Source organism: Pieris brassicae, chromosome 1 (assembly GCF_905147105.1).
Source record: "Pieris brassicae chromosome 1, ilPieBrab1.1, whole genome shotgun sequence".
Taxonomy (NCBI): domain Eukaryota; kingdom Metazoa; phylum Arthropoda; class Insecta; order Lepidoptera; family Pieridae; genus Pieris; species Pieris brassicae.
In genome coordinates this window covers 13,878,412-13,897,230 of record NC_059665.1, presented here as the reverse complement: position 1 = coordinate 13,897,230, position 18,819 = coordinate 13,878,412, and the positions used below count along the sequence as shown (strand labels likewise).

The 18,819-nt window shown below is 34.1% G+C and overlaps 2 protein-coding genes across 4 annotated transcripts in view; one reads left to right on the top strand and one right to left on the bottom strand.

Moving 5' to 3' along the window:
- The window catches only part of LOC123710191 (multidrug resistance protein homolog 49-like), a 33,679-nt gene extending 23,478 nt beyond the window's left edge, over positions 1 to 10,201 (top strand). For all 3 annotated transcript variants that reach the window (XM_045661966.1, XM_045661957.1, XM_045661950.1), the window contains exons 16-24: positions 179 to 330; positions 1,047 to 1,161; positions 1,534 to 1,783; positions 3,272 to 3,467; positions 4,606 to 4,768; positions 5,512 to 5,706; positions 6,533 to 6,742; positions 7,531 to 7,677; positions 8,715 to 10,201. In XM_045661966.1, the coding sequence (XP_045517922.1) occupies positions 179 to 330; positions 1,047 to 1,161; positions 1,534 to 1,783; positions 3,272 to 3,467; positions 4,606 to 4,768; positions 5,512 to 5,706; positions 6,533 to 6,742; positions 7,531 to 7,677; positions 8,715 to 8,948 (1,662 nt within the window). In that variant the 3' untranslated portion in view covers positions 8,949 to 10,201. The remainder of the gene's footprint in view (positions 1 to 178; positions 331 to 1,046; positions 1,162 to 1,533; positions 1,784 to 3,271; positions 3,468 to 4,605; positions 4,769 to 5,511; positions 5,707 to 6,532; positions 6,743 to 7,530; positions 7,678 to 8,714) is intronic.
- A 1,982-nt stretch (positions 10,202 to 12,183) lies between these two features.
- Positions 12,184 to 18,560, bottom strand: LOC123711223 (probable pyruvate dehydrogenase E1 component subunit alpha, mitochondrial). Its single transcript, XM_045663712.1, has 8 exons — positions 18,341 to 18,560; positions 18,174 to 18,248; positions 17,695 to 17,863; positions 16,853 to 17,076; positions 16,377 to 16,548; positions 15,314 to 15,463; positions 14,519 to 14,694; positions 12,184 to 13,283 (listed from the first exon to the last, which is right to left on the bottom strand). The coding sequence occupies exons 1-8, from the start codon at positions 18,392 to 18,394 to the stop codon at positions 13,104 to 13,106; spliced, it is 1,200 nt and encodes a 399-aa protein (XP_045519668.1). The 5' UTR covers positions 18,395 to 18,560; the 3' UTR covers positions 12,184 to 13,103.
- Between the last annotated feature and the right edge of the window lie 259 nt (positions 18,561 to 18,819).

The following is an 18,819-nucleotide window of genomic DNA, read 5'->3' as shown; positions in this document are numbered from 1 at the left end:
TTATATTTTAATCCTTTGTTAGGTATCTGTGTGCCCTTTTTTGCAAAGGCCTCCTCCGAATCCCGCCATTCCTTTCTCCATTGCCACTCACTGCCATGTACCACTACTGTTTCTTTTATTAGTACTATTTAATCGTATATAAATACTCATATTTATGAGATATTCTTTGAAATTCTAGTTACTGGAGAGCAAAGATGAGGACTATGTTCGCTCAGGGACAAATTTGATAGCCGTATTGTTCCTAGTGGTTGGCGTGTACACGGGCATCGGTATATTCTTCCAAATATTCATATTCAATTTAACTGGTGTTAGACTCACAGAGAGGCTCAGGTAACTTTTTTCATTTTTTTTTCTTTTCATATTCATGTATTCGCATTTTATTTTGGGGGATGTCGAATGATAATATTTTGTTAGGTACATATTTTCAGTCAGCGATATATTTCTAATTTCTTAGTATACAGTACACACAAGAAATTTTCTGTTTTTTTAGAAGATATGGTAAATGGTTTAAAGTTCTTGCTAAAATAAATTAAATTAGTTGTGCTTTGGCCGTTGTTTTTTTAATTATATACTTAAATAAAAAACACCCTAATTCGTCACCCGTATATCTTGTTCATAGAGTATTTTATTAACCTGTATTTATATCTGTGAACGAGAGTCTACGAAATTATTTATATTCGTTAGTTATATAATACACGTTGTAACATCAATGCGACCTGCACTTTTGCAAATAATATTGTACATATTGTTAGAAACTAGTACTTTTATTTTATGTTGCTTATTTTCAAATAATTTTATAACACATGTACATAACTAACCTATTCTAGATTTTCTCTCTAAGTGAATGTTATTCTTTGAGAAATAAAGTCTTTAAGCCGAATCTGTCGCTTGTCCCTTTTCGTCGCAGTGTGAATACAATTCGAGAGAAAGAGACGACTGGTACTTTAGTTTAATTGAGAATAATAGGGAATAATTTTTTTTTAAATAAGGAGACCTTCATCCTAGATTATTTACTGGTGCTGAGTAAAACCCTTATGTGTGTACAGAATCGGTGCGTTTAGAGCGATGTTAAAACAAGAGATGGGTTGGTTTGATAATCCGTTAAACGGGATTGGAGCACTCTGCGGACGTCTTGCTGCTGATGCTGCTGCTGTTCAAGGGGTATGTATTCATTGCACAACTTTTTTATTTATTAATTTTATGCTGGTTAACAAAATGAATCATCATCACTATTTGTACATATCTTTTATCACATCATCACAAGCAGATGCTCAGTCTTCTTTGTCCACCATCCCTAGAGGTTATTTTGGGGTAATCTTACCCAGGACCCTTCAGTAAGAACGCCAAATCTCACCCACCATCACGGTGTTAACAGCTAATAATGTGAATTGCCCCAGTCCATTGTAGTGAATTCATTAAAATGCACGCTATTTATATTAAAAAATGTTTAATAATAAACAGTACATACTAAACATTTCCTTATACATTTTACATTATAATATTTATATATGATTTCGTTATATAAAATTTCAGGCAACAGGTACCCGTATTGGCGCTTTAATGCAAGCCTCTGCGACGATTTTCATCGGAATCAGTCTCTCCATGTACTACACATGGCAGATGACCCTGGTATCTCTGATCTCCGTGCCAATGGTCATCATAGCTGTTGTCTTGGAGAGTAGAGTCCTTGCTGAGGGCATAGCGACAGTACGAGAGGCTTCTAACAAAGCGAACACCATCGCTACTGAGGCAATAACGAACATACGAACAGTGTCTGCCTTTTGTGAGTTTTGACACACACATAGACACACATGACACACAGGTCATATTAGATTATATTAGGTCGTAATGCTGAGAGCAATTGCCTTAAACAAATGCCAAAAATTATGAACTAAGAATCAATATATTGAGGATCAACGTCATGGGTGATCAGTCCATAGAACGCCTTGCTGTCCAAGGGAAGGTGGAAGGTACTAGACCGTGAAGGTCACCTACGCGTTGGACTGACCAGATTAAGTCTACCGTAGGAGGTTCCTACTGCACTCATTGAGTGCAGCAGGATGACCTCTAATAGGCAACGGTGGCGAAACATCGCCTTTATGGCGTCAGAGTTTTGAGATTTTTTTGCATAATTCACCACTTAAGTCCAACTTAAGTATAATGGTGTTTAATTAGCGCCTGTGTACTTGAACCTCACGGTCCAAGAGGCTCTGCTCCAAAGGGAACAAAATTGAAGTTGGAAGAAAAACTCTTACATTTGAATCGTTTATTATTTTCCTGCTATTGCCACCCCAGGTTTTTTGCTTGTCCGAGGGAAGTGAGACGGGCAAACGTGTCCACACAAGTAGCATCCCATACTAAAGTCCGCTCCATCTTCCAAGGTATCAACGACATCCCCTCCGGCCGCTTGCCATCGTCTCTAGCGATGCCTGTTGGCTCCAAAATGGCTGGAACATTGACTGTGGTAGGAGAGTCCATCGATGAAGTCGTTGATCCCTTGGGATGGGACGAGCTAACATAAAATTGCGAGTTAATATTAGGTCCGCACATATGAAATTGGCGTTTTGTATGGGAGGAACAAAAAGTCGAATATTTTTAAACATAATATATTTAATTAATCAAAGTATGAACCATTGTTTTCTATGCACTTTTGCCATCTCATAGGTACTTCATTGATCCCTTTATTAAAAAAACAGTCGGACGGGAATCAATAAAATCTGTGAAGGCGATTTGGACTGCCCCATCAGGGTTAAATTTTTTCCCTTGCAAGAAGTTGTCCAAATTTCGAAAAAAATGGTAGGTAATCTGTTGGAGCAAGGTCCGGGGAGTACGGAGGATGTCTTAGACATTCCAATTGAAGCTCTTCTAATTTGGTAGCCGTCTGTTGTGCAGTGTGTGGTCGAACTGTGTTTTCTGTGCCACGGCGGAACTCGTACTCGTACATAATGCGATACTTTAAGTTTTCCATTTTGTAAAATGAGTGACGCAAACAGAAAAAAACAAATGAATGCCGATCATACAAGCACAAATACATGAGTAAATAGCTGTACAAATTTGAATTTGGAATTCCTTACCAAAGAGGAGAACATCGTGATTAAAGTGGCCAGTACGAAATACGCCAATTTCATATGTAAGGACTAAATATAATAATAACCTCGTACAACGGACCAATTATGAGTCTAAGTGCGAGAACTGAGTCCACCAACCTATAACATTAACCTGACTCTGAAACAATACGTATTAACAAAAACGTATACGTAATACGATACAGGCGGTGAAGAAGGCATCTTAAACCGCTACAAAGAGGCTGGAGCAAGCGCACATCAAGCGGCACGAAGCAGTATGCGTTGGCGGGGTATGGTCTTCTCGTTCGGGCAGACGGCGCCCGTAGCTGGATATGCCCTGTCCCTGTGGTATGGTGGGGTTCTGGTTGCCAACAAGGAGGTGCCGTATAAAGATGTTATCAAGTGAGTTTTGTTTATATGGGTGTCTACGACTATATTGCCGACATCGTTTTCTTTTTTTTGTTTGTGTCCCAAATAAATGTACATTATAATTTACAAATATAACCATAAAGGGATCGAAACAAAACTATTAATATTACTTAGGCACATAATTATCAGGTTTATTATGCCAAGAGGCATAAAATACATATATATAGCATACATATGTATTTTATTAGAAAATTTGATACACTCGAATAAGATTTAGATAATTTGACACACGATAAATTGATTATTTCCGCTCCCTTGAAAAAAAAATTTAGTCGATAAATGAAGATTTGTGTATTTAATTGTTAATACAATAATATAAAAAGAATAAATCAAGAATTTTGATCACTGCTATTTTGCTGCTTGAGTTCCCTTCCTCATCATGGTTAACGCTTGTAATTATGAACTCTGGGTAATTTGAAATTTATCTCTGGTCTCTTGACTTTCAAATTATAAATTATAATAAATTTTGACATTTAACTGATGAATCTTCATAGAATTCGCTTTCCGAATAAAGCGCTGGAGTTTTAAATATTTATATAGAACATTCCTTTGTCAATTTTTCATCTCAAGGCATTTATTATAGGGAAACCAGACAATATAATATCCGTTCATAATTAAAAGTATTATTTGGTTAATGCCTTAATCTATGCGTAGAGCGTGTCTCTCTGTAAAAAATACTTTAGTAAATACAAGGCATTGACGTCATACTACTGTTCACATAATTAAGGACATTGATCTGTTATTTATTCCTTTATCGGGTTTCCTAGTAAAATAAAGCTTTAGCGTCTTTTTATGTCTGGAGCTCAGATTTCCGTTTCTGTTTCATGATCATTTGTCAGTGTAATAAACAAGTAGGCGATCCGCTAGTACCTGACATATGTCGTCGACTTTTTGGGTCTCAGACAAACCGATGTTTTCCTGCACCGTACAAGCGAATGTTAATTGCGCACATTGAAAGAAAGTCCATTGGTGCAGAGCCGGTGATCAAACGTACGATTTCAGGGATGAGAGTCGCACGATGAAGCCACTAGGCCAACACTGCTTTTTTTAATTCAATAAATTCTTAGTAAACAATCGAAGATATTTTTCATTATTTATCTTTTGTCTTAAGAGTATCAGAAGCATTAGTATTTGGGGCTTGGATGATGGGCCAAGCCCTGGCGTTTGCGCCGAATTTCGGTGCGGCCGTGTGCGCAGCTGGCAGAGTTATGACACTTATCGAGAGACGGCCTATTGTTGAAAGCACGCATGCGCCCTCTGTGCCTGAGAATTACGTGAGTTTTTCTTATTTGGGTATACATATAGTCTTGGGGGCGGTGAGCAGCCCAAGTGTTCTCCAAGAACTAGGTTTAGGTACCTAGGGGATCTGTGAAGCGAAGGCCCATGTTACCAAGGGCCGGAACCAGTCTGTTGCACACATCCCCTTTAACAAAGACGTTGCGCCTACTGAATGCTGTCTCGACATATATATGTTCACAGAAGCGATATTGTATGCATACGTATTTAATATATTTCTTTTTTATTTTTATTTTATCGTATTAGTTTAGTACTGTTAGGAAAGTGTAGGTATTTATTTGAATAATAACAACTGTATCATATAATTTTAGTTGTTAGCGGATTAAGTCAAGTCTAATGTATATCATGGGGAATATATTTTCAAATTTATATCCTTAATAATTTTCCGTTATTGGCTCCCTACTTGAACGACAATTTGCCAGTAAGCCATGTTACTAATATTATAAATTATTTCTGTAATAAAATATTGTTAACGAATTTTTTCATACTGCTTTTTTATTACTCAATCTTCTATCAATCTAATCTTTTATTCTCTTGTAATCTTCCACGCTTAAACGTCAATCGTTGAAATCCTTAGAAGTTTGAATTATAAAAATGTAGCCGGCGCTTTAACAGTTAGCCAATTTATGAATAATTTTAAAAACCTATCAAATTTTGTTTATTTTAAAAATATAGGTACACCGGTTTTCATATACACAGAAAATTTTATTTGCCCAAACAGGTAGCAAAGGGTAAAATCCAGTACAAGAACATAAAGTTCCGTTATCCCACTCGTCGTGAAGTTGAAGTATTACGCGGTCTCTCATTAGTAATTCCAAGCGGGAAAAGGGTGGCCTTGGTGGGGCCTAGTGGCTGTGGGAAATCAACCCTTATGCAATTGCTTCAACGGCTATATGACCCGGATGACGGCACTGTCGTGAGTAAAGCCTGCGTGAAAATGTTTTTTTTTTTTGCTTTTTCAGTATATCGGCAGATACAAAGATAGCCAGTTTTTTTTCATATTCGGGGATATTAAAAAAATCACAGGTTCTTCAATCTCACCTAGTTTGGAACCCAATACCTTATCAACTGTAATCCTATTTATTGTTGTAAATGTTATATGTGAAAAAAATTAAGTCCAGAGTCGACACTGCGTATGAGCTTCCGTATATAAAAAAATTATTGGATTCTGATATACGGGTGTCATATATATACTATAGCGTATGGTGGTTAGAAAATATTTATGAATAGCAAAGGTTTTCAGTTAATATATAAAAATAATTTATTTGTATAACACTTTTATAATATTTTAAGTTGAAATTTGGCCATGTATAAACTGCAAATAAATAAATAAATATTTACTCTCGACTCTGATGATGACGACTATACTTTACCCGCGGATCTAATTTTGATTGAGTACACTATAAAAAGCTGAAATTGCTCAGCGGGCAGGAACGTCATCTGATGTTAAGTGATACCGCCGCCCATAGACACTCACATTGCCATTGCCATTGAGGGCTCGTTGCCGGCCTTTTAAGAATTGGTATCTTTTCTTGAACATTGTGTTGGTGCGCGGGAAAAACTGCCTTAAAAAACGCTCAGTTGAACGACGGACGTCGAGATGATACAGAATTTCATTTTCCGTCGCGAGTATTAAAAATGCAAATTGATCTAAATTTATTAAATAATTAATGAAGTTTTAGCTAAGGGAAGGTTCATAGTCGAGTAAAACATGAACTATGACGTCGTCATTTGTTTTCCAGTTTCTAGACGACTACAGTATCGTAAGTGACATGCGACTTTCAACCTTACGCGGTAACTTGGGCATAGTGTCGCAAGAGCCAGTATTATTTGACCGAACTATTGCTGAAAATATCGCGTATGGAGACAACACGAGGACAGTGCCCATAGAAGAAATTGTTACTGCGGCTAAATCTGCCAATGTTCATACATTTATTGCTGCATTGCCTAGTGTAAGTACTTATTTCGTACTCTTCTTATCCATATAAATAAATCAGTGGCATTACAACCTAAAAGTCTGTGTCTCAGATTTCTGTATCTGTTCATAAATTACATACATATTATATATACTAGCTTCTATGTAAAGATTATTACAGTGCTAATAACACTTTTTGGAAAATGGTTAACGGATGATATAATCTGAGGTCCAGACCTAAAAAAGTTGTAGCGCCACTGATTTGTTTTATTATTGAAGTGAAACTTCTTTATCGGCTTTGTAAAAAAAATACCGTCGCAGATTTCCGTTATGCTTCACATTATTCCGTTACGAGTCATATTTTTCTTGTCGGTTCATTCGAAGCCATTAATAACAAAAATATATAATAACGATAACAATTATAATAATAATTATATTACAATTAATAAAATTCTGTAATAATCTTAGTAGTAATAAGGTAAAATGAAATAAATGTAGTATTTGTATTCATGTCTATCATAATAAAAGCCTTTTGTTAAACTTTATCTAATTTAACTTTATTTACCCAATTTCTGTAAAGTTGGATATAGTAGATCAATTTTTCTAAAAATAAGGTCATAAAGAAATTTCACTTCTGTCATGTGCACAGACACATATTTTTATTTTTTAGATGTAAACTTTATCAATAAACAAATAAATCAATATAGTCCTCTTTCAACTAAAGTTCTTCCCTAACTTTTAATCAAACTGTAAACACTGTTTGACAGAAAGAGGCAAAAGGTTTTAGTTATATGCAATTGTATTAATAAAGGGGATATTTTTCAGGGATACGAAACCCGTATCGGCGCCCGCGCATCCCAATTGTCTGGTGGACAGAAACAGCGCATTGCCATCGCACGCGCGTTGATCAGAAACCCACGTGTTCTACTATTGGACGAAGCTACTTCGGCTCTCGACACTCATAGTGAAAAGGTAGTTTCGCCTTGTGTGTGTATAAATTAGTGTAAAAAACGCTGTTTGGGCTGTGCTCAGGGCACATCCAGAACCACATCCACAAAATATCGAGGGAATTTTTGTTTACTAGGCGGAATAAAAAAAACTAATTCCGAAGTCTATTGTCGAACCCCTTTTGCAAAGGACTCGGGGGTCTCTATTCCGCGATATAAACATTTTTGTTATGTATTTAGAGTAAATAGTTAATATACAATTAACAGTTATTCATCTAATAGACTACTAGATAGACTGAGTTTTTGTTTAAACATAATTACAGACAACAAATTACGACGACACACGGCGAATTTTAGGACGTAAAACCACTCTTAATTAATTTTAAAACTGTCGCATTTAGATTTACAGTGATTGGGTAGAATTTAAATCTAAACCAAAATTATCTTTACGGTTGTTGGTTATTTCAGGGGAGGAAATATTGGTAAACGAGTACTGATGTATTACTTACATTGTACACAAAATCATTTTCGTAGAATAAAGACATATGCGGGTTTTTTATAGTAATCAAATCAATGCCGCTACAACCTTTTTAGATCTGGGCCTCAGATTTCTGTATCTGTTTCGTGATCATTTATAAATCGAATAGCGAAGTAGGTGATCAGCCTTCTGTGCCTGACACACGCCGTCGACTTTTTTGGGTCTAAGGCAAGCCGGTTTCCTCACGATGTTTTCCTTCACCGTTCGAGCGAATGTTAAATGCGCACATAGAAAGAAAATCCATTGGTGCACAGCCGGGGATCGAACTTACGATCTCAGAGATGAGAGTCGCACGCTGTAGCCACTAGGCTAACATTGCTCCTTTTTGTTTAGTGTAATATTTTGCAAAAAATCTGAATTATAGTTATAATTGAAACATTCGCGATAGTGCTTTAAGTCTTTATTCCCCGGGGCAAGCGAGTTATATTTACTACATCAAAATGTATCAATATTTTATAGCGATTATTGCTAATAAAATTCATAATTTAAGCACAATACATATGAATTATTTTATTATCTTCTAGGTGGTCCAAGAAGCTTTAGACAGAGCCAGCGAAGGCCGAACGTGCCTGATCATAGCCCATAGACTAGCGACAATACAAAACGCAGATATGATTTGCGTCATCGACCGAGGGGTTGTCTCTGAAATGGGAACCCATCAAGAACTTATAGCATTAAAACGAATTTATGCAAGATTATATGAACTCCAATGCGGCTTTGTTGAGGAGAGCGAGGAAAATCTGGACCAATCTGCTTAAGTCTTCTTTTTCTTACTTTTTAGCAATTTTACTTATTCTATGCCCTGTAAACTTTTTCAAATTACAGTAAAATCCGTTTAATAAGATTTCTATATATGCCATGGTTTTTATAAGACTCATTTCGATAGGGGTGACCTATTAACGCAAAACGATTTACGACAGTCAGAGATTTTGTCCCGAGCTCTGGTCCCCGAATATTATTGTAATATACATGAAACGTTTTGCTTCGTACTATTAAATGATATGTTCACCTTAAGCTGTTTATAGTAAAATAACCTAAGAATGAACTTAACGTCCTTTGAAATGACAAAAACACGAACTGTCCTATTACGTGTTTGTTAGCGTTACGCATTACACGTATATAAATGTCTAGTGTGTCATTGTAAGCTCTTAGGCGATTCTACAAAACCTCCACCGGCAATGCTTGTACGCGCAGTGTTGCACATTTGTTCACTGAGAAGATTTTCTGCCGACAGTTGCTAAGATGGACCGGCAGGAAAACGATGAGCTTTGTAATATAGTCTTATTAAAAAAAATTACTTGGGATAGAACGCACACAATTAAAGCGACGCGGAAGCGAAAGCAAAACTGTGCAGTTGTGTGCGCGCACGTTACTAGTTGTGGACTCGTGTCGACGCGCACACACTCGTTCGCGAACATTGCTGAAATATTCGCGCACAATCTGTTATTTCGCTTGAGTGAGTCGACCAAACAAACATTTGTGTCGTACCTTTGCAGCTTTAAAAATTCTGAGCGTAAAATAGGATTAAAATCGCCAAAAATATTATTGATTAGATTTTTCCAATGATTTTTATGTTTAATATTCAATTTGTGATAGGCCCTACTGTTTTATATTTACCTGAAGAGGACTATGCTTCGGTGAATATGTTAAGGAATTGATGAAATGGGATAATATCCTCAAATATACTATAATAAAGCAAAACTCTTCATATAAAATGATAATACGTAGTAATAGGTCCGATATGGCATCGGTTCTTAGTGAGATTTCAAAGTACTTATGTAAGAGGATCAAAAGTGAATTGTATGACAATATACGTAAGCTATAGTTTACTGTTATAGCTATAAATTGTAAATATATAACATGAATATTGAAAAATAATTCTTTAAAGATAGAAGATGCGAATTCATCCTATCAGTTCATTTCATAGATTATACTAGTGTTTACTGGCAAATCAAGTAATAATTCATTTTTGTATATGGGTATATCGTTCAAGTATTACGTAACGAATTTAGGGGGGGGGGGGTAATTACGCGTTATTTTTAATATTATTTTCCACTTTCCAGCACTTTTCACCACATAATGGTAAGTTTTTGGTATAAATCACTATTATTGGATACAGAAACGTTACGGCGCGTTTCGTTGAGGGGGGGTCTAGAATCGCCGAAAATTGCGTGACGTAATATTTGAACGCTCCCTATGGCTCTTGGCCTAAAATGTATAAAGATATTTAAAATTGAAACTTCAATTATCCAAGTCTGACAACTTGTCAAATTATTCGTATTAACTTAGTGATAATTTATGATTTTCACTAATAAATACTATCTGTATTGTTCAGGTTATATTTAGGTATGTAAATTATAGATATATATTTAACAAAGACAATTCCTGGTACAAAGATTTTTATTATTTATGTTTAGGTCAAATAATTTATTTATTTCGCTCACAATATTTGCCAGACGTTTTTCGTTATTTTGGCAGTATAAAATAAGTCATACGCACATCTTGTATAAAATGTATTCTTTGTGTTTAATGTAATAATGTTGACTTTGAAAAGCTGTTGTTTTATAAAAAAAATATGTGTATGTACTTATGTACACGAGTTAGAAGTTACACTTCTTTGGCGTAACGAGACAAAAATCTTTTAAATTTTTTTCTTTCGCCTTATTCTACGTTTGTAGAAAAAACGACACTAACAATAGAAAGAAGGTATTTAATACATTGAAAGTTTTATTATTACGCATTATCTAGTTAAATAAAGTTTATTTAAATATCACAATAAAAATGTTTTCTACATAATTCAAGAACTGGACATTTTTATTTTAAAATGTTGACTATGCTAACTTCAGGAATTTTGGGACGGTGCGCGCGCATCGTAAAAAATATTCTCATAATTTTTCCCTAACTTCCAAAGGAGTATAACTTCAAAAACAATATTTTAAAATAATGCTTCTATTATGTGCCTTGCATTCATCGTGTGTCTTTGCGTACAATAAATTAATAATTAATTAAAATAATGCTAAGAAGTAAGATTATAATATAGACCTAACTCGAAATATAATTCTTATTTTCGCATGCTTCAATTTTTAAATTTCGCTTCAAATGGATTTAATTAGCATTTCTAGTTTTAGGTTTTGTTTCATATCGTGCTCAAAACAGTATTTGTAATGAATAGAACGTAATATTTTTATATTATAACAACCCGTTTGTGATTAGTGTAATATAGATTAATTTGTAGTTAAATATATTGTGACTTAAGTTGTTGTTTTTATTTTCCCTGATACAATTAATTAAATTAAACTATAAATATAAATTTAGTGACTATTTTGACAGATTTTCACAAGAGTATGCCATGACGCCACACATAACCTAAGAGCTGTCACTGAATAAATTGAAATCCATTTCTTACATTAAAGGAATCTAAATTAGAATTAAATCCATATTTTAAATATATCACTTTGGTTTCACATTCGCGTTTAATAGCTATTCTGTAAATTCTCACTGTACCCTCATGTTTCATTTCCTCAAGTACGATAATTCGATTATTGTATTATCAGAAAAAAATCCATATGGTACATCATGCTTCGTGCCCGTAAACCACGTGGAATCGTTGTCAGTGTTATGGAATAGATAGAGAATGCTATTGTGTCTCTGATATATGGCTCAATATCATCTCTTGTACACACACTATATATACATCTAACATATTGTTTACTACATCCTTTCTCAGCCATTTTTATGTCGCGACAGTCTTACAACCCCGTTACTGTAAAATTGCGACCCCCTTTTATATATGGGATATATTCTAATATATCCTTGGACATCTGATATATAGATTTTTACTATACTTAGGGTTGTTTAGTTTTCAAATTTGTTTCGAATATTGAATCAGCCCTGGTCCAGTGCAGATATATGACAAATGTTGGTGGTGGTTCGAATCTTCCTGTCAACTTTAGCCGTTACTTTTATGTTTCGGGTGTGGAAAATCAAAATACATTAATTTCAATATATTTATTTCTAATAATAATAAATAATCCCTTACATAAAAACGAAAATGTGCGAAATAATACAATATGATCCCCATATACGAATTGGCAGTTAAGCTTACTAAAAAATACACAAATACAAAATAAAGATAAAATAATCTCAAATAAAATGTATATTCGGGAGTGTAAAAGTAATTAATATTTCAACAATGGTAACACCAAGGCATAATAGATATGCCTCATAAAGCTCTATCTACATTATAATCCCGCACAGATGAAAAATAAGTACAATAATAAAAACAATATATGTAATAAAGAAGCGATTTAAAGAAATTAATACGATATTCTTACTCCATCTAGCAACGCTGGCCACACTAAAATCGGATAGCGGGAAACGTAATAACCAAAGCGGATAAAATCTAATTTTAATTCGTCTATTACGAGTCGTTCTGGAAAAAATTATTTACACTAATCACTTAAATCGTCGTGACGATTAACATTACTTTTACTTTAATTTCGAAAATTATATAAATTTCGGTGTTCGGCCTTCAAAAAGTTTTTCGTTTATATCTAGGACGTCGTACGTCCAAGTTTAACATACATAGTAGATTTATTTAGTAGATTTTTCTATAGAAACTATTCACTTGGATGTTAACATTGATTACTTATAAAAATCGGATACAAATCCTATTGGTATTGGCCATATTTTGATCAAAGGCACACAGACTCAAAAACTTATTATGACAATTAAACTATTAAAATCGATTTTATTGACAGTTGCAAAGCCGCCTCTCCTTTGTTTTTGATAAATTAAAATAATTCACCAATTAAATATCTTTTAAAATAGTATTTCTAAACACACGGAGACACGGCGTCAAGATATTTAGGTAATTATTGCATTTTGGACTGTGTATATTTTTCTATACTTTCCTAATTCCTGGGAACTACTTCCACGTGCTGGAGGGGCGCGGCCGGATGAATACCGCGAATGACATTCTCCAAATTGTTATAATAGATGTCGCCGGCCAATTCCTCGGGGCCGACTTCGGCTTCAGCCTTGGCTTGTTTGGTCGCTTCGTCTACTTCTTTACGGACTTTTGTATCGATTTCCTACAAAATCAACGTATTAATATTTCGTGTAGTATTCAGGCATTAACTTGGGCTATATATAAATTCAAGAAAGCTAAGAACGTGCCGTGCTGAATAACGTCGTAGTTCTTTGGACAAATCAATCTTCCAAAGATTAATGAACAGATATTAAAAAAATAACATAATTTTATTAAATTATATAAATAATTTAACATTTCTTTGTATTCAAAATTATAGGAAACTAGCTGCCCCCGCGAACTTCGTTTCTTCATTTCTTCTTTGTGGTTTTAGTTAGCCTTAATACCGTGACACGAAAGAATAATTTCACTGTGATGTGTTAATCAAATTCAAATTATCGTCACTATAATTTGAATTTGATTAACACTTCGGTCTAAGTAACACGTGGTTGGCTATGCTAACACTAAAAATTAAAAAGTAGAAATAATTGAATTTCACGGTATTTCGCTTACTACAAAATAAATTTAATTTATACTTTAGCCTCAATAACACGTGGTAATCATAATATTGAATTGTAGCTTATTTGACACGTTTGTCGGTTTACCATAGCAGTGCCATCTATTGATTACTTACTCAATCCAGTCGAAAAGTATCGACATCTGTTAGAATCTTTTGGAGTTAACAGATAATTGTGACTCTCAATTAATTATAGACAAATAATTAGCAATAAAATAAAATTGTGACTATAATTAAAGATCTAAGCTATCCTATCTCTTAAGCTGGACCAGACTGCTCACGGTGTGCCAATTTAATTTAAAATCGGTTAAGTAGTTTAGGAGTCCATCGCGGACAAACATCGTGACAGGAGATTTATATAATATATTAAGATTATATCGCAAAAATAGTAACCTTGCGAGATGAGAAATCGAGTCGACCTATGTCAAATGCCAGGAAGCCTTTGTATCCGGCTACTAAATAAATAAATAAAAAAAAAAAGAGGGGCGAGTAAGAATGGAAGAGTTTGGAGAAGGCATTTCGCCAAACAGACTTGTTGTTGAATTTGTTTAAAATTGATTGTGTGTGTGGCTATACGATAGCGAACCCGTATGTCAAAATCTAACACATTTTTGCCGTACAAAAGTCAGACTAAGCGTTGTCTCACTGCTTAATCTCATATTCGGAGTCGAGACTATGCGCTAAATACGACTCTCTGAAGTTAAAAAAGTATTCCATTTTGACATACGGCATCGTTCGCTCACTGTCGATCCTGATTGGTTCGTAAGCTTCTCATATCTTACCTTGAGCTGGTCAGGTGTAACAAGTTCGCTGGCGATAATTTTCTCCTTGAAGGAAGTAATCGGGTCTCGGGTCTGTCGTACCTCCTGCACTTCATCGCGTGTGCGGTATGATGTTCCCGGGTCAGACATGGAGTGGCCGGAATAACGGTATGTCTCCATTTCCATTACTAGGGGCCCTGTAAATTCAAATAAAATATATTAATTGATAAGGAGCATTAAAGAAGCCTTTTTAAATGCCTATGTGATATCTAATCCGCTATTTACTAGATTTTTTTAGTTAAACACAAGGAAATCAAGGCTTTGTGTGACCAAAGTACGAAATTATGCGTTGTCGTCGTAGGGATCAATGAACTCTATTCTGAACCTCCTTCAAAAGAATAAATCCTTTGTCTTCGTGTTAAAATTCAAATTAAACATTGATAATAACGCTTTACGTCATTTAAATTTCACATATATCCATTATATTTCTATCAAAAACAGTCTCCAGCGAAATAAAACTCCATAGTATCAGGAGTAAACATACGAAGATATTATATACAAGAATAACTTGTTTATCGTCGATTCGACACACACAATCTATATTTTTAATAATGGATTTTTTTTATAAGTTAAGGATTTTACCCGACGCCGCTTTTAAACTATATTAAAAGTATACAGGTTACACTTAATAACACTTTATTATTTATACTGTTATTTAGCCATACGTGAAACAATTTTCTTCGTCGAAAATCGAAGCCAATGCTTCAGGACCTATGTGATAACAACTAAGCCACGGATGCTAGTAAAAACACTCACCCTTTCCACTAGAGCAGTAATCGATAGCGTAGCGAGTTGCTTCACGAGTCGCAATAACATCCATGCCGTCCACCCAGATACCAGGAACATAGTCACCACGAGAGAAGTATTCGGTACTGGCCGATGATCGATCGACACTTGTGCCCATACCTGAAAATTATGGATATAAAACATTTAAAAAAATCCTTTGACTGAGCTACCACGAGGCATTAACACAAATCTTAGTTTCGCCAAGTATACTGACCCCTGACCTAAGTTTGAAAGTATAGAGTTATGTACATTTTCTCCAGTATTTTATTCGAACGAAGCCGCTCATACGCATTTGCTTACGTTCACGGATCGAAATTCTTTATATTATCTATGGTATTGTATCTATATAATTTATTACTTTTCTATTTTGATCGATTTTACGTAATGATGATATAAGCTCATTCGGTAGATTTATTATGAGAAACGACTCGGCTAAAGTACATAGTAAACATTTAGTAGGCGTAAAAAAAATGTTTTTTCATGTGCTAAAAAAGTTTTTATAAATTCTTAAAACATCTACAAAATTTAGCGTTATATAATAAATATATATAAATTATTACATATAGAATATTCCATAGCTAATAAAGTACAGTGCACTATAGATAACACTTATAATATAGACCTCAATGTAGGTTTAATAGCTGGATTATCTATGGAGGAGATATACAGATTACGAATAAAATTTAAAACACGAATTATTTTATCCATATAAATTTGTATTATAATTGGTAATTTGGCCGCTTGTAAGTCACCTCATAGAGTAGATACTTAATATAGTATCTCAATGACTTTTAATAAAAATCTTTAACAACATAAAATATCGTGAGAAAACTGTCTTAATAACACTAAGTACTGTAAGTACATCAAACCTAAGATGGTTTGTCATACGAGAGTCTGAGAGACTCTTAAGGATTAAGTGAGTTAATCACTTGAAATTTAATAAATTAATCACAGAGGATCACCTCTTGCCAATAAAAAAATATGCAAAAACTGGGAATTTTAAATATAAATATTCAATTAAAATTTTTCTTACCATAACCATTGTTCTCGCACACAAACACACAGGGTAAGTCCCAAAGTTTAGCCATGTTGTATGCCTCAAACAATTGCCCTTGGTTAGCAGCTCCGTCTCCATACAAAGCAAATGCTACTCCACCATCTCCACGATATTTGTGGGCGAATGCTAGACCCGCACCCAAAGGAACCTATTAAATATACAAGGATGAGTGAGACATCTGTAGACATATAATCTAAGCAAGTTATACAATATTAACAATTCAATTTTTTTTTGATCCACAGAAATTATTTTTAAATACCCTTGCTGATTAAAATGACATTTTCATAAAGACTTACTTACAATAATATAAAAATGTATATTATTTAGTGATAGGGAACAACACATATAACGATAACTATGTAAGTGGGCTAAGCTGGTCAATCTACAAAGTTGTGAATGCGCTTTTTTAATGTTTAAACAAAAACACTACAGAAAAAAAACTGCAGTCTGACCTGAGCACCAACAATTCCATTCCCACCATAAAAGTTCCTTCCATACAAATGCATAGAGCCACCCTTGCCTCTGGAACAACCAGTTCTCCTTCCTGTCAATTCTGAGAGTACTCCAAGAACGCTGACTCCCATCAAATGAGTCCAGCCATGGCAACGGTAGGCAGTGATGACCGAGTCAACATCTCGTAACGCTGCACGCATACCCACAGCTACCGCTTCTTGGCCTGTAAAGCAATGGCTTTTGTGATGAACTTATGAGCATGACACAGTCACAAGCATGTATATGTTAAGGTTCGGAAAAATCTTGAATTAAAAATATCAGTAGCAATTTGCACTGTTTTCAGTACTGATTAAGTGGGTGACAAATAATTGTCATTCATTAGAGTAATATTTTTCAGTATATAATATGATAGTTCCATTCTATATAACTATGTATCTTTTTACTGATTTCTATAATGAATTATTTTTATATTAGATTTAAAAATCAGCTGGCTATACAATAAATTCTTCTTACTTGTAATTTAAATAATATTATAAATATGCATCTATTTGCTGTCATCATCAAATTAAACAAATTTAATTTAAGGTAGTAGAGAAAGATAAATTGTTTAAGCAAACACTGTAAAAAAAAAATTTGATATACAACTATCAAATAATAAATTAATTTAATTTATGAAACAATACACATTTATGAAAATCATACAAATTTATTACTTTTAATTAAGTGCCAAAATAAATAACAAAAAATGTAATTTAGCACTGCTGCAACCTTAAATCCCATGACAATTCTCTTTTCTCAGAAACTAACTTGAACTTTTAAAGATTCACTAAGTAAAAAGTACCTGAATATAAGTGGCAGAATCCACGAATGATTTTCTCCTTGTACAAGTTACCAGAGGCAGTTTCAATTCTGCGTAGGACAGCAAGCTTTTCATATAATTGCAATGCATCTTCTGATGTTAGAGTAGCCGATGTAGCCGGGCCTTTATCCAATTTGTGGAGTTTGTAAGGCTAAAAAAATTAGTACATGAATGATATTCATACCTACATTATAAATAAATGTATAAATTTTTAGTGGAGATATTCTTGGTAAGAAAGTTACCTATCTATATTTGGTAAACCTAGTTCAAGGATAATTTTATCACTATCTTGGTGAACAGTAGGTAGGAAAACAGCTTTGATCTTGACATTTTGAAGGTTAGGTTACATAATTTATAAAACCTGCAATAATCCTAATAGCTGTTTTAGTGCAAAAATAATATTATATAGGAAACATGTATAACAAAATAATGATGATCTATATGAATTTACGAAGACTTACCTTGATTTCAAAAGTTGATTCAGATTTAGTGCTATAATTTGTTTTTGAAGCAACTACAGCTGGGGCGGCTGCTTTCTAAAATAAAGGAAAGGAAACCATATGATAAATATACGCTGTAGATGAAACCATATGGAATTAAAGAAGTTCTATAGAATAATGCAACACACCGACACTGTTGCTCCGCTTAAAAGCTTTGCGGCTGATGGTATTAATTTACTCATCGCTTTTAGAACGGTCTCTATAAAGCCCAGATTTATTGAGTGATCCGCTTTCCGGATCACTTTCGGAAATAAGTTTCGGAAATAAGATTGATCTATTAAACTTTACAATTAAAGCCCCATGAATAAGTATTTGATTGAAATAGTAAAAATAACACGAACGTGACTTTGACAGTAGTATGCGTTGACATTAAAGTGATTGTGATGTCAATTAGAGGTCACTTTGATACGTTCAAGAACTTGATATTGTATTTTTTGGTACTTCAACCCTTTCAATTCCTTTTAAACCTTCTACTAATATCATAACAATTTTGAAACTATTCAACTTCAACATTCATGCTTATTTTTCTAAAATGTTAAATATTTTTTATGGAAATACAAAAAGTACAAGCTTTTTACCGATTTCATTATATGTCAAATCACAGTTA

Bases quoted from the DNA above. Each gene is read 5' to 3' on its own strand.
- LOC123711223 (XM_045663712.1), bottom strand. From the start codon at position 18,394: ATGAGTAAATTAATACCATCAGCCGCAAAGCTTTTAAGCGGAGCAACA. The intron at 16,549-16,852 runs GTCAGACTGCAG...TATATTTAATAG, and splicing joins ATGGAATTGTTGGTGCTCAG to GTTCCTTTGGGTGCGGGTCT. The intron at 13,284-14,518 runs GTAAGATATGAG...TTGATTTTGTAG, and splicing joins TTACACCTGACCAGCTCAAG to GAAATCGATACAAAAGTCCG.